The 24,493-nt window shown below is 32.1% G+C and overlaps 3 protein-coding genes across 3 annotated transcripts; 1 reads left to right on the plus strand and 2 right to left on the minus strand.

Moving 5' to 3' along the window:
• Window positions 1-17,482: 17,482 nt before the first annotated feature.
• LOC108839792 (probable lipid phosphate phosphatase beta) lies at window positions 17,483-18,369 on the minus strand. Its single transcript, XM_018612564.2, has one exon. The coding sequence runs from the start codon at window positions 18,306-18,308 to the stop codon at window positions 17,670-17,672; it is 639 nt and encodes a 212-aa protein (XP_018468066.2). The 5' UTR covers window positions 18,309-18,369; the 3' UTR covers window positions 17,483-17,669.
• Window positions 18,370-20,276: 1,907 nt separating this feature from the next.
• Window positions 20,277-21,688, plus strand: LOC108839463 (putative F-box protein At1g53360). Its single transcript, XM_018612222.2, has one exon. The coding sequence runs from the start codon at window positions 20,321-20,323 to the stop codon at window positions 21,506-21,508; it is 1,188 nt and encodes a 395-aa protein (XP_018467724.2). The 5' UTR covers window positions 20,277-20,320; the 3' UTR covers window positions 21,509-21,688.
• A 506-nt stretch (window positions 21,689-22,194) lies between these two features.
• Window positions 22,195-23,752, minus strand: LOC108816843 (probable xyloglucan galactosyltransferase GT19). The gene is given in 2 exon segments (XM_018589406.2): window positions 22,195-23,106; window positions 23,108-23,752. Coding segments are annotated over 2 exon segments (1,317 nt in total). The 5' UTR covers window positions 23,660-23,752; the 3' UTR covers window positions 22,195-22,341.
• Window positions 23,753-24,493: the final 741 nt, after the last annotated feature.

Below are 24,493 nucleotides of genomic sequence, written 5' to 3' on the forward strand. Positions count from 1 at the left end.
TCGAACGCCATAATTAATTTATATTAAAATAAATATTTATTTAACATTATAATAAAATAATTTTATACAAATATAAGAAATTAAAAAATTATATATAAGTATGGATCATGTTAGAATATAACACACCGGTTATGGTTCTATTTTATAGCATATCCTAAAATCTATAAAGTAACCATATATCATTCAGATTCGAATTATATTATTTTGGTTCAGATATATCCGAAATTAAATCACAAATTTAAAAGAAAAACATAAGAAGTGAATACTTATTTATATATAATTGGATATTTAAGATTTTAATTAAAATTTAAATACTTATTCTAAATACCATTTCAAAATAAATATAGAAACAAATATTTGAAGTTCATATTTATGTTTCAAATATTTATACTTATGATTAATTTAGACATTTGGATTGGTTTTAGAATTTTCCGGGTTTTCGGTTTTTGGGTTACCTGTTGAAATTTGACTAATAACATTTTGGGTTTGGATATGTTTTGTACCACCTTAAGAGATTTATTCTGGTATTTCTTACATTTTTGACCTGGTACAAATCGAGTTTTTAGTTTGAATCCGATTCAGAATTTTGATTATAGATATTATACTCAAACCTACTTTAAATAAAGATAAAATATATTATATAAAATTATCATCAAAATATTAGTCCGCGTTTAAAAAACGCGGGTTAAAATCTAGTTTATACTATTAAAGCATGATCCTATTGATCTTTTTACTAAAAATACCCTTTTATTTACTAACATTACATATTTCATTAAAGGCAATCAATTAATATTAATAGCACATCTATGTTGGATTTTTTTTTTTGGATCCAGCCCACTGCCCACATCATTTCTCTTGGGTCATTTGGGCCAATTAAAAAATCAGATTCAATTTTTATTTTTTTCTCCAACTTCAAATAATTTATTTTCAATCATTCTTAATATTTTGTGTAGTGAACAAAAATTAATCAATTAATTATTATATTTTTATTTTTAATATAATTTAAGCATTCATATAAATTTGATTTTTTGATTGAAAAGTATAAATATTTATTAAAAGTATATAATTTTTTTATTAAAAGATTAAGCACATAATAAAACTAATTTATCAGAGTTATACCAACTTAATTCATTAAATTTTAGTTTTCTAAACATAAATACTCATTAGACCTAGACGTTCGGATATACATTCAGGTACGGATTGGTTCTTTCGGGTATCGGGTTTTTCGGGTTTTGAAATTAAATCCCATTCGGGTATTATAAAATTTCGGGTCCGGGTGGGGTTCGGTTCTCATGCATAAGAACCTGAAAAATAATCAAATAACCAAAGTATCTAAAACGGGTTCGGTTATTTGTACTCAAAGTAACCAAAGTATCTGATTCGGTTCAAATTTTTGTTTCCAAATTACTCAAAAGTAACCAAAAATAACCAAAAATATCTATTCCATACAGTTTTTTGGGTAAACTATTATTCAAACTATCATATTTTATCAAAAAATACTCAAAGTACCAAAATAACTACTATAGTTAACTTATAATATTAAATTAAAATATTAAAATAATTATATATATAATTATAACATATATTTTTAGATATATATTCACATTTCGAATATCTTCGGGTACTCATTCGGTTCTCGGTTCGGATCGGGGTCGGGACCGGTTCTTCGGATATAGTAATTTAGAACTCATTCGAATATTTACCCTGTGTCTGTTCGGATTCGGGACCCTGATTTTTGGGTCGGTTTCGGGTTGGTTCTTCGGATCCGGATATTGTGCTCATGCCTATACTCTTTTAAAATGAAACACGATAAAAAAGATAAAAAGCTTAAGTTTTTTATAAAAAAACAAATATATGAAAATAAGACATTTCCTAAATATTTGTCAATTTAAAAAAAATAAAGGAAATAAATCCGCGCTTTGAAAGCGCGGGTCAAAATCTAGTTACTAAGTTAAATTACAAACCGTACATCAAGGCAAAACCCACTTTGGTTTTGGAATAAGGTAAATTACCAAGTTACTGACAGTTCTTTTTTTTTTTTTTTATGAAACCAAAGATTATATTAATCTTATCTGAAGATTACAAATCGAGAACTCAGTGACAGAGAGTGAAACTCACTTGTTACATTAAAGAAAACTAAAGCAATAAAAGGATAGGTTAAACGGTTTAAATTATAAATAAAAACCGGAAGCTTCTTAATAAGGGCTTTTAAGTTGAGAGAGTTTAACCCACAACTGTGAGCAGAGATCATGGCGTTTTGTATTGCCAAAGTTTCCGTAATCAGGGGCGATGTTAGAAAGGAAGCTGTCGTTGAATGAGGTGCGGATGTTCCTGCATCATTGATGATCCACATTTTGAATAGCAGATGAGAATCTCCTCTTATAAAGAAGGACTGTGGTGAAAGAATTCTCTCCTGGAAATAGGAGGTGGATGGTTCCTGAGCGTCTGCTGACAGTTCTATCTAAGATTTTTGGAAGGTAAAAAAGGTAATGACAAATTGACAAGGCTCTTTTCACAAAAAAAAAGTAATGATCACAGCCTCATAGGTTTTTTTTGTTGAACAAAGACTCATAGAATTTATATTGTCTGATTTCAGAAGTATTTTAATCGTGGTTTGTAACTGGTGATACCCAATGACGAGAAAAAAATTAACAAAGAATATGATTTCTCTTGGTTATATAAGCTTATTGAGTTAGATTTTTTCTGTGAAATTTATTCTCTTACGGTGGATGTTTTGAATTATACTATTTATGTTTAGCTTTTTACCGTTACAGTTTCCTTCATGTGAATGAATGTTTCTACCATGTTTGAGTTTTTTTTTAAATCTTAGTTGACGTTATAAAAGAGGTTGCGATTGATAAAAAAAGCAAACCTAGTGGTTTTAGAAATAAAGAGCCTACAGTATGATATTTGATTTGTGTCTCTACGCAAATAACATTGTATAAATTAAATTATTTGCTATCAAAGTTTATACAATGTTAAATATCAAAACTATATCATTCAAAGTTACCAAAAAAACTATATCACTCAAAGTATATAACTATTCACCCACCAAGAGGATCAACTACACTAAGCACAATGTTTAAAAGCTCCATGGATATGTAATATATTTTTTGTCATCTACAAAAAGAGTCCATAAGTAGCAAAAGCTGTTGAGATGAAATATCAGAAAACAGTACGTAATCTATAATTTTGATGTCAGATGTATATATATATTTTTTCATCATGTCAGATGTATATATAAAATATCAGTGTTTATGATTCTCATTTATTACAAAATAGCATCGACCGTGGGATGTTTGAGGCAGTGGACCGGCGTGGCGTGAATGACCCGGTACTGGCTTGTTGTCCCATTGTCTCACACGCGTGAGAGTTCAGTTTTATTTTTTTTTATGAAGAAAGGCTATCTAAAGTTTTTTTTTTTGCTTAAAAGATCTGTAAAAGTTCAGTTTTTACTTTTATATGCATTTTCTTTTGGCAACTAATACAAGTATGAATTTTCTTTCTCTTTTTCAGTGATATGTTATACTCCGTTTACAAAAATTAATGCACTAAACTAGAGGCTGTGAATGTAATTATTCAAAAACGTATGTTTAGATGCATACCCGTCTATGCGATTCCATGCGATTATATAAGATTCAATCCGAATTGTACTCGTTTGCGATCTCCACTTCATACTTAATTTTAAAATAGAGTTTAGAGTAAGCAAATGTTATAATTCAATTTTATTTTATCCTATAATATAATAAATATAAATTTATTTCATAAATAAAATAATCATTTTACTTTCGTTCATTATTACATTTTTCACTATATTTTTAAAAAGTATCTGAAATAAACTCAAATCCACTATAGAGTTATTTTATTTTAAAATAAAATTTTTACTCTTGCGAACCCGAATTGTACTCAGTCATCTACGGGAAGTGATTCTGACAAAGAAAACGTTTTTACATAAAACTCGGCTTAGATTATCATTCGAGCTGACTGTCACTGTATTATTCTTCTTATTTTTAATAATAGGTTCACTAATAATTGTCATCTCTATTATTATTAAAAGAGAAGTAAAATACCTCTGAGTTTTCAATGTTAATTACACTTGCATGCCACTGACCCTATTAATAACATTCCTAAAAAATGTTTGTCTTAACCAGTTTATTAAATGTGTCTTTATCACTCTCTTTATTAATAGATAGTCTCTATTTTAATGTTTGTCTTTTTCAGTTTAGTTAATGTGTTGTTCTAAAACAAAATTTAACTTCTCTTGTATTAAATAAATTCCGAAATTATTTATTTGTTATCAAAAAAAAATCTAGGATATTAATTTCGAAATTATTTATTGTCGTAAAATAAAATTTAACTTCTATTCTCTATTAAAATAATTTCAAGATAAAATTGAATTTCCCATTTCATCTAAACCAATGTTTATTCACCTCACATAGAGTTAGTTCTCAACAAATCTAAAAAATTATTGTATGAATAAATTATCTATGTTTTCTTCCTATTAAAATTTGTTTAACTGAACTTGCAGAGTACTTAATATTAAATATAAGATTAAGTAAATAGTTAAGAATGCGGTAATTGCCTATATTCTTGCTAACTACATTATTTTTAGGAAACAATTGATTTGCTTTATAAATGTTATGGACATTTAGTAATTAACTAGGTGTAACTAGATATGCAAACAATATACTTTAAAATAGAATGAAAAATAAACCAATTATTTCAAAAGAGATTTAATTACTCCATACCTTGATTCGTAAAGAAAAAACATCAGATTCACAAATATCAAACATTAGACCCTCGATTAATGAGTTTTGAAATCGTTATCGCCATAGGAGAACACCGAAAGTCGAGATATTTATTTCATTCTTCATATTTTTTTTCTAAACACCGAACGGTTACAAAACAAAATTGTCGGTTAGAATAAGAGAGGGGAGTCATGAGCCATTAGACCAACTTAATTTGATCTAAAACACTATGGCCTTAACAAAAAATGTAATAACAATGAGCCGACTAAATTTTTCACAGATTTGATTGTTTTTTTAAATTCAAAAAGAACTCAATGTATCCAATGGCGGACCCATCAATTTTTTTTACATATGTCATGATATATAAAATTTTAAAAATATGATAACATAAGTATAATTTAGAGATGTGAACCCAGATTTAGGTGTGTCAATACATATACTAATACCATTTTAGCTGCTGATTCTTTTTGGCTTCCTATACAAAACCAATTATTTCATAATTAAACATGTGTCAACTGAACCCCTAATCCTATAGTAGGTATGAATCTGAATGTATCATAAGTAACTATTAACAAATATATCATTTAGTGTAAATCAAAAATTAAATAAACATCCGCCCGCTTCATGGTCTAGTTGTTGTATTGAAAACGATTGACAAGCATAAAATTATGCCCGACTGCATAACCAAAATTACGCGTATAGATAAACAATAGGATTTCTTTGAGATATTTAGAATATTTCCACCGATAGTGACGACACCTTGATCAAACAACATATCATTCTCCGTATTCTTTGAGTTTGATCGGTTCATTTCCGTATTAATTTTTATATCTCGAATTTATGTATAGTTTTTTTTGATAAAAATTTATGTATAGTTTTTTCCGTAAAATGTTAATAAAATTATATATAGTTATTTGAACATCGTATTACTTTTCAAGTTTTCATCTCCCCAATCTAAGAAAATTATCATTTGTTTTTCACCTTCTTATGTTTTTTTTTTTTTTTGTTCAAACACCTTCTTATGTTATATATAAAGATTTATAATATTTGTCTTGTTTAGTTTGTTAAGTTACAAATTCGAAAGTACATATATTTGCAGTGGCGGAGGTAGAGAGGTGGTAGGGTGGGCAGTTGCTCCATATGGATTATTGAAAAAAGAAATATTTTCATTGATTATTTGAAAATTTTATGATTAAGTGTTAACATTCCTTCTAATGCCTCCCATGATTCTAAGTTGAAATTTTATTTTGCCCATGGTGAATCTTCCGGCTGGCTCCTCCACTATATATTTGTATGTGTATTGAATAGGGTCAATTTTTAGTGTAAAGAAGACGATGACAAGATTCACTTCAAAGAAGACGATCACAATACGGTGAACTACCTTTTAATATTCATTTCCCATAAGTGTCGGCTAAATAATCCTAAGAAAATCCACTTATACATCACTTTACGGTGAGAAGACGATGACAGTATTCGAGAACAATGAAAGGTGGTGAAGAGCACTCTTGATATGTCTATAACAAATTCATACTCCCTAATTTTATCCACTAGCTACAAACTTTTTTTTTTTTGAAACTGTACTAGCTACAAACTTCTAAACCGGAAGTCCTGATTAGACCATTAGTGCGTGAACCTCCTTATATAACCAGCTGGGACACGGTTTTTCGCTGAAGCTGAATCAATACAAACAAACATTTTTAATTCTAAAAAGTTCTGCAAATTGTTATAATTTTCTATATTGTGTATGAGAATAATTTATATATTGTAAAGAACGGATTCATCCGTATTCATATTTGTAGTACTGCAAGATATACTAAAATATCATATATTGAGAACAACAAAACTATTAGATGTGACTTATAAAACTTGTGGTTTAAATTAGAAACTATGTCACTTAATTACAAATATAATAAGAAAACAAAGAAAAATTGTCATACTAATATGAAACCAAGATGGAATCACGTCGAACCCACTAACTCCCAAAAATTGATCAATAATAGTGGTACATATCGTGTCTTTGTGTTTCTGAGACCAAGATTATCTTTAGATAACGTCGTAGAAAGCCATATGTCCCTGATAAGTGGCATTGTTCCCAAATATTAGTATTAAGATAGTTAGTCTGAATCACATGTCTAATCTGTTTAAGTTTTTAATATTAAGATAACTTGGTTATAAATAAACGCTATGTACAGATCTATTGTTGAGATATGTTTTTCCTTTTTTGGAACAGAGGGACCCCGTTGCTAAAATCTTATATAAAAACTATATGCACCTTCTCCAAAAGAAAAAACTGACAATATTAAACTTGTGTAGTGTTTGTTTTCTTAATAATAAAATTGTGTAGTTCAAAATTTTATTTTTTATTAGTTTATAGCTAAAGGTGTTAAATTATAGTATAGTTTTAGTATATCAGCAATAACAATATTTAAACTTTTTAACAGTAAAATATGATATTAATTAATCGTCTCTGTATCCAACACAAACAAAAACCATATATCATTTGGGTATATATATATCACATTTATATAATCTTCTACAATTTTAGTAAATATATTAGTCGACTAAAAATTATTTTTCACTGCTATACTATTAATATATGATATATAATATCATTTCTAATTAGAGAGAGAGAGATGCTTCAGAGGATGGTCTATTTATTTTTTCTTAACTTTTTAAAATGGATGGCTGCTATCGTAGATACATAATATATTTGACTTTGCTTTTGATCGGCAGAACATTTACATAGCATTATGTTTTTTTTATTATCCAATTAATATTTATTAAACCTAGGTGTTTTTCTGTACCATGTGCAGTGATAAATTTTTTTAAAAATTTAAACTATATATTTTTTTAAAATATTAATATTATATATTTTATTATTTTTGACAAATAATAATAAATTTTTGATTAAATTAATCATAAAATTAAGAATAAATTAGTTTTTAATCTTAAATTATATTTAAGAATATATATTTTATATTTAATATTTTAATCTTAGATACTTTATCTATTTTTGGTCAAATATATTAAATAAACTTGTATAATATTACTAAAAGTTTACATATAAAACTTATATAGTTATCAAAAATATAACTAAACAATATTTATAAAATTTATAGATATCTAAAAGAAACTAATGATATTATGATTAAAAATTATAATCTTAAAAAAATTAGAAAAATTTGAAAATTTTAGTAATAAAATTTGTATAATCATAGAAATAAAATTAAATAATATTTTGATTTTTTTGTTTGTCAGCAATATTAATATTTCGAAATTTATAATGTAATATTTGAATACATTTATTTTACTGATAATTTATGAGTAATTACCATATTCTAAAAAATTTACCAAACATATAAAATCAATATTAAATGTAATGTATGAGTTATTGCTATATTTTACAAAGTTTACCAAAAATACATATCAACATTAAATGTAATTGTCCATGTTATATTTAATCATAAGTCATGTCACCAATTTTAATAGTTATATCAGATTTTCTTTGTAAAAGTAATTATAAAGAAGACATGTGACAAATCACTTTGCAAATAAGGCTAAGCCCTCGGAATTACACCGGTTATATAATTTGTCTGATAACAGAGTTAATATTTTTTTGACCAAGAAAAAAAAAAGTTAATGTTTTTGTACTGTAATGAAAATATCATCTTTCAGAAGTTTATTAGCTAATTTAATGTTTGAGTTATTTGTATATACGAATATAAGCGCATTTCTAACTTCACTCCAAAATTCACTCATAAATCATAATTCTATTTTACAGTAAAATTATCTTCAATTTCACTCTAAAATTCATTCCAAAATGAAACAATAGACATGATTACTCTAAATATGGAGTAAACTAACTCATTACTCCAAAATGGAGTTGAACTTTTTATTTATAAAATAGTCTTCTACATTTAAACATTTTTTCGTTTCTAATAAATATTATTATAAATAATTATATTAATATTATTTTACTATACATATTATAGAATTTACTGTTAGTATTTCTTAATTTTATAAATAGCCGTCTAATGAACTATTTTATGTAACATAATATATATAGTATAAAACATAAAAGATCATACATATAGAAAAAAAGATAAGCACTATACAAAGGAAAATTATACTAATTCTAATGAATAATTTAAGTTGATGTATTATTATTTTTAAACTATGTAATGTAATTGTTAATGTAATAAATGTTTCCTTTTGAAAATTTGTCAAGTAATTTTATTTATATAATAAAATAATTATGTTAATATTTTATTTAATAAAAATGTTACAAATTAAAAATGAACTATTTTGTAAATAGTATAAATGAATGTGATATTATTAATTTTTAAATAAATATAAAATATAATATATTAAATATTATATTTTGGAGTAGAAAATAGAGTAATAAGCTCAACTCTATTTTGAAATAAAAAATAGAGTAGTACACTGGAGATGTTTTAACCAGTCATTTAGATAAAAACCAACGTCAAAATTCAATAATTGATTTCAAGCTTTTGGGAGAGGTGCTTTTGCCTTGGAAAGTGATGGACTCTATTTAATGTGGGGATCCACATATATATGTTGCCATGTGCATGATAATGCTAACAGAAATGACAAAAGGCTATAATTTGATTGCATTAGACTTTACTTTGAGATTTATAAATTCATACAATGACATTGAAAAAAAGAATCGTCTGCTGCCTTGCTGGTAAGTTGATGAGTTTATTATTCTTAATGTGAAAACAATGTTTATTTGTTCTCACTATTGACTAGACAAGATGTTGTTAAAAACTTAGGAAATCCAATTATATAAATATTTATGACAATATGTCACTCACAAGGTGTTTTTCTACTTAGCAAAATATGTATATCTCTTTTTACACAAAGCTACCAAAACGGAAAAGACAGCAATAAATTTTTCTATCCTCTTCTTTTGGATGTGAAAGTTAAGATATTTTTTTAATTAAGTACTATCCAACTTTACATTAGAAATTTAGAAGAAAAATAAGTCAAGTAGAGGGAATTATTGTTATCAGTAAATGTATCCATTAAGGTCTTTTCACTTTTGACTAAATGTCCAACCACACTACTTAATTTTTATTGAAAAGAACCACACTACTTAATTGCCAAACAATGTTGGAAAATCTAGCCTTACATAAGAAAAAGCGTGTCATCTATAAGAATTAGGACCCATCTATATGACTTAATAAAAAAAAAAATGTACAAATCATCACATTAATTTTATATATTTCTGATAAAAGAAACTGAAGGCAAATCGATTACCTAATTGTTGCGACTAATCCAACTCACGAAAGAAACAAAATTAATAATTTTTATAAAGATATTGTTTTGATAATTTTCCGTTATAAAGAAAATATAAAGAAATTTGACAGGGCTCGAAGATATATGTATACAACTTAATTATGTGAACATATGTTTGTACTTTGTACATTTAAATTTTCCAAATATACCTTTTTGTTTAAGCTTTGCAAAGGCAAAAAAATCTTATTTTTACTGTTTTTTTTTTTGAGAAATTTGGTTTACTGATTTACTTTTACTGATTTATGATAGTGGATTATGTATTTAAACTTTTTAATAGAAAATTGGATAACTAAAAGTCAATATCTTTGTGCTAAAAACGGATAATTTCAAATTTGCTATCAAATGTTTTCTTGGAATTTGGTTACGTTTGGTGTTCGGTAATCTCACTCTTTTATGATTGTTATAGCAACCTCAACAATAGAATTCTTCTAAAAGATATTTAAAACAAATGGAGAAAAAGGTTCTAAAATGTCAGAAAAACATTTATGCAGAGAACCAATTTTTCTTTTCTCTCTACTTTACCTATACTTTTATTTTTTAATTTTAAATACCCTATTAAAATCATCAACTGTTCTTAATCGTGTCTTAAATTCTTTTAATTTTGGTATCAACCCAACTTTAATTAACTTACTAGTATGATTTAGTTATTACTAGTTGGTTTCATTTATTATAAGGTTTGTGTTATCCGAGTGTTTTTTAGCAAAATAGTTTTGGGGACATTTGTGAAGTATATCGAGTTTAGCATTTCACCAATATATTTCACAGTATTTATATAGATATTAGTTCCGAGGGGGAAAAGTTCAAATCGTTTTTTTTACTTGGTTGCTCATTTGGTATAAGAATTTGTTGGAAACAATTAAGCAAAAAATATGTTAATATTATCTTCTTACAAGAACTAGTTGTAAAATAACTGTATGAACTAATATGGCATATGATGTAAATAAAGTCCAATACAAGACAGTAAGACACTAATTTAGAATTTGAAATTCGACAAAGATAAAGGAATCCAATGGAATGAATTTATCTTGAAAAATCACAAGAATGTAACAATGGGAGGAAGAGATCGTTGAGATAAATAATAAGCAAAAACGTAGGTCGAGGAAAGATGAACAACACAAAAAGCTTGCATATCAAATCCATGTTTCATAAGTACTCAACATTACACACTCATCAACCCCCACTCAATTATCCAATTAAAAGCTCAACAAATTTCCAAGTTGAGCTTGGTTTTGCAATATTTTGCATCATTCAAAAAGAAAAAAAAAATCACAATGAACATTGTTTTACAACCAGGCAGTGGTGGACTAGAATTCTTGAGGAATATTTGATTTTAATACAGATCCGGCTTTAAAATCCCCTGTTACAATTCAGAATTACGTTAAATTGTAAGAATACATAGAGTGCCATAGACTTCGTGAAACTAATCAGTTGATTTCGATCGCCGGATTTCCACAATTAGAAAAACATTATTTTTTAACTCAAGTAATATCACAACAACATAAAACAAAACGCAACACGTTAATAAAGTTTTAAATTTTTATAAAATCTTTCACTTTTTTATTATTTATGTCAAATATATTGACATTGCATCAACTAGTCCTAAACATGTTTATAATCAATTATAAATTTGAATCCAAATCCATTTCAGTTCTCAGAATTGTAAATAATTTTTAACAAAACCTTCCAACAAAATATCTGTATATAATTTCTAACAAAATCGAAATGTTGTTTATTTTATTTTATAATTTGTTTCCTTATCTTTTTATAATTTATATACATTTGAATAAATGGAAAATGATAAGTCATATATTTTAAAATCATATACCAAAATTACAGTCCAATTTAGTAAAACACTTGAACTAATAAATTTAGTTATATCAATTTACTTATAATAAATTTAATATTTTCCTTTTAAAAGAGATGATTTTAAGGACTAAATATTTTTAATGCAAATGTATTAAAATAATAGTTTCAACATTTTTATATGCGAAGGTAATCAATGTTAAATAGAATTAGAATATCTAATAATTAAAAATAATATTTGTATTTATTAATAATATTTAGATAATTTATATATATAATAAATCAGATATGTATATGTAAACAATTAAATTATAAAATCATATTTTGAAACCAATTATTATTATTATTTACTTTTAATACTCTAACTATTTATTCGGATAACATAGTTTATTTAATTTTTAAAAGGGAAAATTTTCAATTTTACTAGAAGTTTGATATTACTTTTCTAGTTTATCTTTAAATGCTAATTTTTTTATAAATACCTTATAATTTTTGATAAAAATTAAATTAAAATTAAAAGTAATTTATAAATAATTAAAATAATTTATAAAATATTTACTGAAATCTACCCGGACCTCTCTTCCTAAATATTAAATACTAAATAATAATCTCTAAATCTTAAATTCGAATGTCAAAGTATTTTGAGAAGTGATAATCATATTTTAAATAATTTATTTTTGATATAATAACATTTACAATATTCAAATAAACAAATATACTTATAAATAATAATTAGTAATATGTTTTCATGATTCTGACATAAATTTAAGTTATTTTTATAACAAATCAACCATTTTGTATCGTTTAAATTAGTAAAATAAATTGAGAAAAAGGCTTTAAATTAGTAATTTTATTATTTGTTTTAAAAATATGCTATTTCAAGAAACAAACATATAAAAGAGAAAATGATCTATGATTTTCGTGCTGAAAACAATTGACTATAGTTAAAAGTATTAACAAGAAAGTGAATCCATGATATATTATTATTTTTTTGTAAAAAGGCTTGCAATTACATTTTAACGCATTTTTAAAGGTGGAAGTGTATAATTTCCAAAATAATAAAATAAATAGTGAAAATTAGTTGTAAATGATGATAATTTTTTTTTGTCAACAGTTGTAAACGATGATAATTAATATTATTTTTAACTGAAAAACAAATATTTAAATATATTTATATTGTTTTGACCATTTGCTTTTTTAGACCGATTGAACCCTTAGTAGTATACATTATTAGGGATAAATATTGATTTTGATGTCCACGTGTTACTACGCATGGTTCATGCATTGTTTTACAGTACAATCTTTTCCAATCAGAACTGATATTTTTAGATTTTAATCAATGATCTTCGATACGGAATGAACTAGAAGCTTAGTAATAAAAAGAAAAGATATCACCCTGTTTTCTCTGCGAGTTACCAAGAGTATTTTCTGCCATTGTTAGCTGCCTTCCTAGTAGCTTCTCTTGATCTCTTTATACCACTAATCCAAATTTGAATTGATTTCATGTTAATAATTTGAAGTATCAGATGGTAGGAAAAAAAGATTCTCATATTTATTGTTTATGTACGGATTGCCACTTGCGTGGCTTTGAAGAAGTAAATAACACTGTTTCGTAGTTCCCCTTTCTCTTAAAACTATGGATTAACCTTTATAAAAACGATAACCTTTAAAGTTCTCCAGGGAACTTTTCTTACAAAAGACGTTACATTTCCAAAGTTCAGATTATTATGATAATATTTTAGATGTACTTGACTGTAAAATTAAGGAATAAGCTTTTGAGTCCTAAATTTAATGCCTACATTTGCTCCGGCAATTTCCTCCAATAATTGAAATCTACCTTTCAAAATCTTGACTAAAATTAACACTATATGTAATAAACAGGGCTAAACTCAGTATACAAAACAATTAACTTTCTTATACTCCTACTACAATAAACCACCACGCCTTTGGTTCATTCACAGAGTATGAAACAAAGATTGTTACAAAATAGATGATTAAATAATAGATAGTGGTAACCAAGAGCTCTTGGCCTAGTGGTAATGGAACTCCAGCTGGAGTGCCCGCCCTGGGTTCGAGTCGCCTTGGCCACCTTCCCGCCTATAATCGTGCGTGCCCGGATGGAAGGCCTCGTGGGGATTAGTCTGGGCTTACCGCCTGGGAACCCCCACGGTTATCAAAAAAAAAAAAAAAAAAAAAAAAAAAATAATAGATAGTGGTGAATTTAATACTAAATACGAAAATAACAATGAAATCTGAGTTATCTGTTGACTACTTTATTCAGTTATTTGGCCGAAAGTATCTCTGGTGCTACTAAGACTTTGCCATGTGATAGAATATGCGTTAACCGGAACAAATGATTTGATTGTACACACGTAAAATTTGTAAGAAAATAAGCTGAAACGTTGGTAGATGAATATTTGCGGTATTTTGAAACTTGAACAAGCATAATCAACTTTCTTTCAAACAATATCAGACAAAACCCCAAGAGAAAAACAGTAGAACCTGAAGAAAGTGAATTCCTTTACGGGTGTGTTGTTTGGTACGATCCTCTTCTCTTTCAGATATTTAATATCAAAAAGAGAGTTACTCACATGTCAAAATCCCAAAATTTTCCTTTCAATTTCTTTTCCTTATTTTTGGGGATGTTAGTGCAGGACACATAATGATGAACTCAGAACAGCATGATATCATCTTTTTACCTGAGTTAGGTCACAGTCACAGGAGTGCTTTGACTTGCAAAATTTAGGGCAAAAATAAGAAACTCTAGTACAACAATAATTCACCACAAAAATGGTAACAAAGAGATGACCATACCCATCCAGCTCTCTGCCACTCAGATGTAAAGAAGATTTCACTGCAACAATGTTCCATCATCACCTCTCAACTCAAAGGATCACTTCTTTTTCTTTTCTTTTCTTTTTTGAACTTTCTATGAGTGATTTAACTGTTCCCTAATCACTCTCCCTTTTGCTAATCATTAAACTGGAATTTGTTCTATTTCTTTTTGTCAAAAAACTACGACTAGTCCTCACCAATGTTCGAAAACTCGCTAGGCGTTACGCGTGCGGCACACTGGGGCCTAGCGAGTTATTAGAAAAGCGGGATAAAATCGGGGAGTACGCGGGACGTAATTTTCATAAATTATTTAAATTTTTAATTATTTTACACAACATATACACTTAATAAATGTTTATATCGCTTTAGACAATAAATGTCTTGCGGTCCAGTGGTCGGTTAGACTTTCCCAAACACCCAAACCCAGGTTCAAAGCCCAAGTATGCTGTTTTTTTTTGTTTTTTTATTAATATAGGGGTAAAATCGTAGTTTTCCTATCATCTTCTTCCTCGAGTCTGAACCCTAATTTTGCAGCCGTTTTTATTTTTTTCAACCTAAATCACCATTTTAAGCTATTTGGTTCAATTAAACTCAGTTTCTTTTGTTCTTACATCTTATACACAATAATTATACTGATTTCGAGCACAAAATCTTCATAACCCAAACTTTTTTTTTCTGAGCCGAGTTTTCAAGCGATTATACCAAAATCGCGGCGGTGAAGCTCCGCCAAGCGGTTTTCCGGCGAGTACTCGGCCGCTCCGGCCGCGTTTTCGAACAGGGGTCCTCACAATGGTAGTAGGGACACTAAAATATTAAAAGAGGGGTTTGTTTTATAGCCACAGAAACGCAAGAGACTAATCCAAAGGTGATCATTAAGGTTGAAACAAGGTATGTCCTTGTTTGATCTACAGTAAAGAACCATGTGAACTCATAATAAAAAGTTTCCCAATGGTGGGCATTGTTCTTGATGTACCATCCTACTTTGTGTGCCTCTACTTTTGCAGCATACATAATACTAAAGATAACAACACATACCAATCCCTCACAAATGATCTACCCTCACTCCAAACTAATAACCGATCGGTTCTGGTATTTTGGTTTATCTGGTTAACACCAAGAACCAATCCAAGAAGCAATATGGTGGATACAAAAAATAGAAGAGAGATTGTTACCGTCAGAAAGTTATAATAATTGAAATTTGAGATTTAGGAACTATACACCTCCTTGGCTATCTAAGCTTGACTCTGTTTTTCTCAGTCAAATCCAACTGAGTATCCTGCAGGAAATGCTGTAGGAAAAGCTGACACATAACAAACTCTGTCAGCGATGATTTTGCAAGTTTATAATGTCAAATCAATCAATCACATTAAATAATACTGATCTAAATTTCTACAAAGAAATGTCGACGAATAGTGAGAAGACAGTCTTGGAGTTACTAATCATGCACCACCTTTCATTCAAGCTTCAATTATGGGGAGATTTTTTTAAGAAAGTAATCATCTATAGAGTGTAGATGACAGACTCTTACATATTGCAGAAGTGGGTCCAAGTTCACACGCATCTCCTGCAACCTTAAACACTCTAAGTAAACTTACTATTATTACCTGTTGAAACTGGTACCTATAAGCCTATACGCCTGTCAGAACCACACCTTTCACCAACCTTGAGGAAAAGAAGAGATTTTCAAACCAAAGACGGTCAAAAGAGGCAGAGATTCGAGTGAAAACCTGCTGCCGAACTTGCAAGCTATCGAGAATGTAAAAGGCATCAAGATCGAGCCAAATGAAGTTTAGCAACGGTATTCTTTTTTTTTCTGACGATAAACAAAAGACTCTGTCACATAGTACAAGAACATATTGGCTACTACAATAAGAAAGAGAGCAAAGAAAAAATAGAAACCTACTCATAGGTAGGAGATATTCCAAAACGCAGAGGAACCAACCACAGATATTAGCAAGCATAACATGTTCACAGCAACGCAAAAACATCTAATCAATCAGTCAATGGTCTCACTCCCAACATTCCACATGCCATTGCTTTTCTTTTCTAGATTTATCTTCTGAAGTTACATTGATTTAAAAAAAAAGAGGATGGTAAAAGGTGTACAAGTAAAGTAAGGAGGTTGTACTCATCGGCAGGTTCACTGTTCCAAACAATTTATATGGCTCACAGTTTGCTCCACGAGTGTAGAAGACAGTCTCTTACATATTGCAGAAACGGGTCCAAGTTCACACGCATCTCCTGCAACCTTAAACTTACTAACTGACTACTGAACCTTTGATGTACTATCACAAACTAAAGGCGGTCTACGAGGCAGAGATTGATTCGAGTGAAAACCTGCAACTGAACTTGCGGTAGTATATCCAACAACGGGAAGCTATAGAGACTCTAGAAGCCACCGAGATCGAGCGGCCAATCAACAAAAACATGTTGGCTACTACACTAAGAAAGAGAGTACAGAAAAAAAAGAAACCTACTCACAGGTAAAAACGCAACATAGTCTACTATTAGCAAGCATAACACGTTCACAGCAACGCATAAAACATCAAATCAATCAGTCATGGTCTCATTCCCAACATTCCACATGCACTGCTTTTTCTCCCTCTCGATTTATCATTTGAATCTACATAGATAGAAAAAACATAGTAAAAGTTGTCCAAGTAAACCAAGGAGATTATACTCATCCGCTAGTTCACTGGCTCACAGATAATCTCAGGTCCATATTCAGGTAACGGTAGCATCAATGTGAAAGGTTTAGCCTTTTACTTTCAACGCAACACAACGAACAAGTATTTTCATTTAACACAATATTTCATTTCATACAAGAGCATGTAGTAAAACCAAAAAAAAAACACAAACTTTGAATTCACGAAACATAAACTGAACCATTGTTTTGACAATGTAATCGAATAAAAATCCAATTGATGTCGCAAACCATTACATCAATAACAATAAACATTGTTCTTACCACTCTAAGACCTGTTCGAACCTCAGAAACCGAAGAGCAAAGAGAGCTTCTAGAACACCCAAGCAAGCACCAGCAGCAACGTCGAGCACGTAATGCCTCCCCAACAGAATCCTCGACACAGCTGTCACCGTAGCCCAGATCCACACCCCCACCAAAACCTCTCCTTTCACAACTCCCTCTCCACCATCCCTCACCCACCCGTCTAAGAACGTCTCGCTCCTCGGAGAAGCCATTTGAGACGACGAACGAGTAAAGAAGTGAACCGACGCGGCGACGAAGAAGACGCGTGACGCGTGGCCCGAGGGAAACGAGTAGTGATCGGCCGAGACCGCCGCGGACATCGAGGGGTGATTGTAAGCGGGACGGGCGCGGCGGAAGATCAGCTTGACGATCCCGACGAAGATCAGATCGAGGAGGAGGCCGAGGAGGAAGGGGACGAGGAAATGGCGCAGTGGAGGGGAGAGGAGGAGGGATAGGGAGACCGGGAAGGAGAATCGGAAGTCGGCGGAGATCTCCAGGAGAATGAGGATGAATGGCGGGAGGAACGGCTTCGCCGCCGTGTGAATTGCGGTAGAGACGGCGGCGTCAAACGCTAAAATGGGGCCGAGGAAAGTCGCCGCCGTTGACGGAGACATAACTGACTGTCGTTAAAGAGTGGCGAGATGAAACGACGCTGTTTAGAGGGCTAAGAGAGAATATACTCCATGAAAAGCGGTCGTATGGACATTTTAAAAATATATTTATATTGGGCCTTTCTTCATTTAGCCCATTAGATTGTAGTCCGTTCTATGATCAAAAAACTTTGGCTTCATATTAAATTTCTATTCTAAAGGTTTATGGACAACGTTAATGATTTTGATAATATACCTAAGTCTAATTCATTGTTGATTGGAAGAAATCTCTACGGTGCCAATAAGGAAAATAGTGTTATCAATGTTAGATAACAGTAACACATAGGATAACAAATCATTCAACTGTGAACATAAGACAGTGGTGTTTTAATAATATTTTTATTCTACCAAACATATCAGTTAAAGCTAAGGTGCACTGTTTTCCTTTGTACTATTTTCAATACTTATGTTTTTGATTATTATACTAGTTTTATAGGGTAATCAACACTATGAATAATCTGTTTTGTATGAATTTACTATTCTAAAGAACTTATTAATTAGAAGCATGAACATAATTGTATAGTTCAGTTGAGACATTTTCACAAAGCCTCTACCAAATTGCGTATCACTAAAGAAAATTTGGTACATATCGTTTTTTGTGACAACAATGGAGGATGATAATAAAACACAGAAGAATCTAGCTACATGCAGAGAACTAAAGAACAAGAATGTTTCTTCTGCACAAGTTTTCTCAAAATAGATTCAGTGCACGCATGTTGAATAATGTCGAGACTTGAGACCATCTTTCTCTGCACTCAAGCTCTCTGTGGCCCATCAATCTGCAAATGCAGCGGTACAATTATCAGTTTTGGACCAAGATCAGAATGAACCAAGAAAGTCTAGAAGGTTCTTATTATATATACCTTTGATGCATCAAAACCAAATCCATTAATCCACCAGTTCGTATCATTCGTTGTGTCTCATCAGCTGCTGCATAAGAAACAGAAGACTTGCAATGACTAAAGAATTCTCCAGGACATTGACACTGAACAGTGGTGTGAAGTGAGGTGTAGTATGGGAACACTAACCATTTTCATCTTCACGAATAAGACTGAAGAAGCCTCTTAATCCAAACAAGTTCAAGACGTACCTGAGACGTGAACGATAAGCTCATGAATGTAAACAAAACCGGCAATAGAAAACAGACATGTGCCGTTGTTTATGTAACTAGATACATACCACGAACGGCAGCTCACATAGTCACATAGCTAACATCCACAGTGCACAACGTAAAATTGATCTGAATCTCTGAGTCAGCGGAAATGGTATTTTGGCTATAAGATAAGATTAGGAAGTTTCAGATACTGTTGGCATTGTAGAGAGTTGAGAGGTCTGAAGCTAAAAGGAGGAAACAGCCCTGCAACAAATCCAGAGAAGAAGAAGACGTTGACCCATGCAAAAGTGAGCGTCTGGGAGATGGAAGAAACTCATCAGTTTTCCAAATTTACTGATAACAACACCAAGAGAGATGAATTACAAATCCTCATTTATAGAGTTTTCTTCATCATCTCCATCCATGGCCATGATAGGGTCAGAAAGCATCTGAGCATGTGATCCTTAGGAACACGCAACAATCCATTTTCATAGATCAAGCCACACTTATTCTCTGAGTCTTCCTTATTAAAATGGCACACAAACTTTACACTAGTTAAATAACCAAAAACTTGCAATGAATAATTTTTGCATTCATTTTACCATATTAGCATAATTCTATGTATATCATTATTATTTTTATTATAACCAAATAAACGTTTTAACAGAAAAACATATTTTATTGGAAGAGACTAATTATTGCAAACTTTTAGAAAAAGGAAAATTAATCATATGTTTACTTGTACAAAAGGACTGATATTTTCTGAAAAAGGTAAATATGAATCTATAAAAATCTATAGAAATATCAATAAAATAATGATAGAATGTATAAGTCAATCAACGTACAATATTTTCTAGGGTTGCAAAATCCATCCCCCGTGAAAATGTTGAAACAGAAGTTCTGCCGACATGAAACACAATCATCGAACCCAATCCCAGTTGATCTGCTCATGGATGTACTCTCTCTGGTTCCGGCAAAGACCATAGCTAGGTTTCGTTGCGTATCAAAATCCTGGGCATCCATATTTCGCCGTGAAGATTTCACTGAGCTGTTTCTGACAAAGTCTAGCACTCGTCCACGTCTCCTTTTCACCTTCAAAGTTGATGGTAAGTTGTGTCTCTACTCTACACTTCAGCCTCATAATCCAGACGATAACTCTTCCCTTGTAGCCGCCCCTTATACGTCTTTTCCCAAACAAGTTGCAACTTCCACAAGTACACCGGTTTGTGGACTGTTCCTGCTTCAGGAACGGAGAAAAAAAAAGGTACGGGTGGTCTGTAACCCTGCCACGGGAGAGTTTCTAACCTTGCCCAAAGTGCTTCTGAGAGAAAAGAATTTACTTGCTAAGGACACAGAAGCGAGAGACAAGATTGTGGGAATGTATCTAGGCTACGATCCAAAGCGTAAACAGTTCAAAGTGTTGTGTATGACTAGGACCTCTTCACCTTATGAAGTTAGAGATAATACTCATCAGGTTTTGACACTGGGGCCTGGAAAGCGTTTTTGGAGACCGGTCGAACGCAAATTCCATTTTGAGGAGAACTTTATAATATGGCGTGAACTATGCATAAACGGTGTTTTATATTTCGGAACTGGCCGGTGCAGTTATTATTCTTCTGAGATAGTTTGCTTCAACGTTGGGTCTGAGAAGTTCAGCTTTATCAACACGAACGAAGAAATGAGGTATTCTAATACTTGTTCTTCTTTGACTTTGTTCAACTACAAAGATAGATTAGGTGTACATCGTCGGGAGGATACTTATCAAACCAGGATTGTGTTTTGGGTTATAGAAGATGCTGAAAATCATAAATGGTTCAAGCATATCTACGAACTGTCTTCTTTGGGGAAGAACATGATCACAGGTACCAGGTTTGTAGGAATGACTAGTACAGGTGAATTTGTGTGGGGGTCGCCGGGAAACCATGAACATTCTCTTTACCTAATCTTCTACAATTTGGAAGGTGAAACTTTTACAAATGTCAATGTTCAGGGGATTCAAGAGTTGACGCATCAGTATAGATTTATTGATACCTATGTAGATTATGTGGAGAATATGAAGTGGCTTATGTAACTTTGTCCAATGCTTTCATATCCCTTTATTATTACTTGAGACTCTGTGTTGTGGGTTCTAGGAGATGCTGCAAGCCATAAATGGTCTACGCAAAAAGTCAGAGAGCCATATGTTCATGGCTTTCCAACATATGACTTGGAGCCTTTTCTTTTGGATTTCAATAAATGTGTTTTATGAGCATTCGGTTTTTCATTTTAAACATCAGACAGTTAATTGTTCTCTATTTCAACTCTTATAGAGTAATATTCCTCTTAATGCTGTTTGGATTCCTTATAATACTTGTGCTTGCTCTAAAGATTTTGGCTACTATCTGTTCTTCTCCATGTCCACGCCAGGACTATAAATTCCAACATTTGCATGTACTTTTCGAAATCAATATAATCACAAAACGTATGATTTCATCAATGTATAGAGAAGTAAGAAGTGTAACTGTATTCAATAACGAAGCGAAAGCATTTTAAAAAAAAAAGGTACGGGAAGTGGAAGCAGACTCCAGACACCAAATCAGACCAGAGGAATAGTTCAAGTCATCAAACGTTCTTCCTGTCTTCACAATGATCTTTCATGTCTTCACAGACCAGAGTTTTTTTTTTTTTAATTGAGATTTAGTTTTCTCGTGGCTTTTAAACTCCAAATTGTCCCCAAAAACAGAGTATATATCATACTGTAACCAACCAAAAAACACATTTTCAATCCAACTTACAAAATACTATATATAATTAAGATTAATCCAAAATTTTCTCACCATGAACAAACTAAATTACAAGAGATACCAAACAAACAACAACAACGTGATAACAAATCCCTGTTTTTAAGTGTGTCGTAAAGTAAAGTCAAACCCTAGAACTGATCTTCTGCAAAACACCATCAATAGCGATATCAACAGCATCTTTCTTATTCATCAACCCCATGGAAGCACCATGCCGTCTATACATAACCCTAGGCATCATCTCAATCACTCTCTCCCTCATCCTCGCCACTTCTTCCTTGGGTATACTCATCAACACATCCGCGATCCTCACCCCTCTGAACACGACATCCTCCTTCGCGATCGTCACCGAGAACTCCGAGTACTCCTCCTCCGGCAGATGCCACCCGTACTGCATCTTCGCCGTCTGGTCCTCGAAGAACACCGGGATGCAGCCGGCGATGATCCCGTCGAACGTCGCCTTCCGAGTCGGAGTGTCTCCCGGCGGCTGCAAGCAGAAGGAGGACTGCAGCATCGGTCTCATGAACCGGATCGGGTCGTGCTCGCAGATCCCGTTCGAGCAGTCCACGAAGTCGCATGTTTTGATCTTTTCCTGTTCGGTCTCCTGTTCTGTCTCGGTCGTGGTGTTCGTGCACTCTAGCCGGATGCTCCGGCGGATGTTCGGAGTAGACGACGTTCCTCCTCCCCCGGCGAATAGCATGAGAGACGTTCTCCGCGAGCGACGGACTCTTCGGATCCAAGACTCCAAAAACGGCAAGCTGTGCGGGTGAAACGACGTCGGGTAAGGAACCGCTTGCTCTTGCCACGGCCAGAAACGCGACTCGAGAGTTAACGCCGTTAAGTTGAAAAACTCGGGTCGCTCCAGGAAAGACGTTCCCCAGATCGGCGGGGTCAACGGTCAACGGCTGAGAGAAGTCCCAGGCGGGCCGGGCCATGACGAGGAAATGGTCGTGGCCCGAGCGGCGGGCCCAGATCTCGGGGGAGTCTCGGGTCAGGAAAGAGAGGAGATCCGACCCGTGATCGGCGCTGGAGTTGACGTCGGATCCGTAGAGGTAGCGGAGGGAGTCGATGCCGGCGTAGTAAGGGAGGTAGACGGCGGAGGCGAGGTTCGGGTCGGGTGTGAGACACGGGTACTCGAGGATCCGACGGTGGAAGATGAGTTCGAGGAGAAGCGGGTCGGTTCGGTACCAGCTTCGGGTGCGGGTGTGGGTCTTTGGGCCGAGGCCGTGGTTGGCTAAGTAAGGGCAGAGATCGTCGGTGAGTGGGTAGTGGTTGCAAGTTGAGAGGAGATCGAGATTGAATCGTGATGGGAGTGTACGGATGTGGATCCAACGGCCCGTGCATTCCGAATCGACGGTTGAGATTTGCTGAGAAACGGTGTGCTCGATGAAGAAGAAGGAGAAGAAGATGGTCAATGTCGTGACGGTGGATTTGGAAGCCATAGTTATGGAGTTTTGTCGGAGTGAGTGTGGTGGTTTGTTTCTTTTTATGTTCTCTCTCTTTATTAATGGTAGGAAATGTTTATGGTAATTTACAATAGGTGCTAGTGTTCTCGAGAAATGTTTTAATTTGGCCCCTTGTTATTTATAAATTTGATAGAAAACCCATCAAGGACTCAATATTTTGTCACGATTTTGGTTAATTTGGGGGTAGTAACTGAGACTAAATCTTTTGGTTAAAAACATAAAGTAATTTATTGATATCCAGAGGCGAATCTAACGGTGCTTGTGCGATTTTGAACACAATAAATTCGGATGGCGTGAACGGGGAAAATGGGTTATGTGTGGGTTCAAATTCAATAATTGAATTTTAATTCCTTTTTTGCTCACAGTTAAATTTTGATTTCTAAAATAAGAATAGCAAATGTTGACAAAAATAAAATAAGAAAAGCAAATAAATAGGCAAAATTAGATTTAAATGGTGATTTTAACGAACCCAATAAAATTTTTTGAGATCGCAGGTGGTTACAGTTAGAACGATTCAGTTATATTACCTTCCCTCCAAAACAGAGTGACGAGCTTATGATAAACACAAACTCAAGAAAGATAGACTTTGTTTAAGGATTTGATCAGCAAGATGGTAAGTGAATAATTTCTTTACACAGCAATTTCAGTAGAAGACATTAATATTTTTGAGATTATATGTTGATATAAACTCTAATGTAGGATTTGCGCAGATAAAAATCACGATTTGCAGGGTCAGGCTTTTCAGATTTCTCTATTTGCGAATCAGCACATGTACCAGCTTAGTTGTTCCTAACCACATGACCAGTATCC

Source organism: Raphanus sativus, chromosome 2 (assembly GCF_000801105.2).
Source record: "Raphanus sativus cultivar WK10039 chromosome 2, ASM80110v3, whole genome shotgun sequence".
NCBI lineage: Eukaryota > Viridiplantae > Streptophyta > Magnoliopsida > Brassicales > Brassicaceae > Raphanus > Raphanus sativus.

Bases quoted from the DNA above. Each gene is read 5' to 3' on its own strand.
- LOC108839792 (XM_018612564.2), bottom strand. From the start codon at position 18,308: ATGTCTCCGTCAACGGCGGCGACTTTCCTCGGCCCCATTTTAGCGTTT.
- LOC108839463 (XM_018612222.2), top strand. From the start codon at position 20,321: ATGTTGAAACAGAAGTTCTGCCGACATGAAACACAATCATCGAACCCA.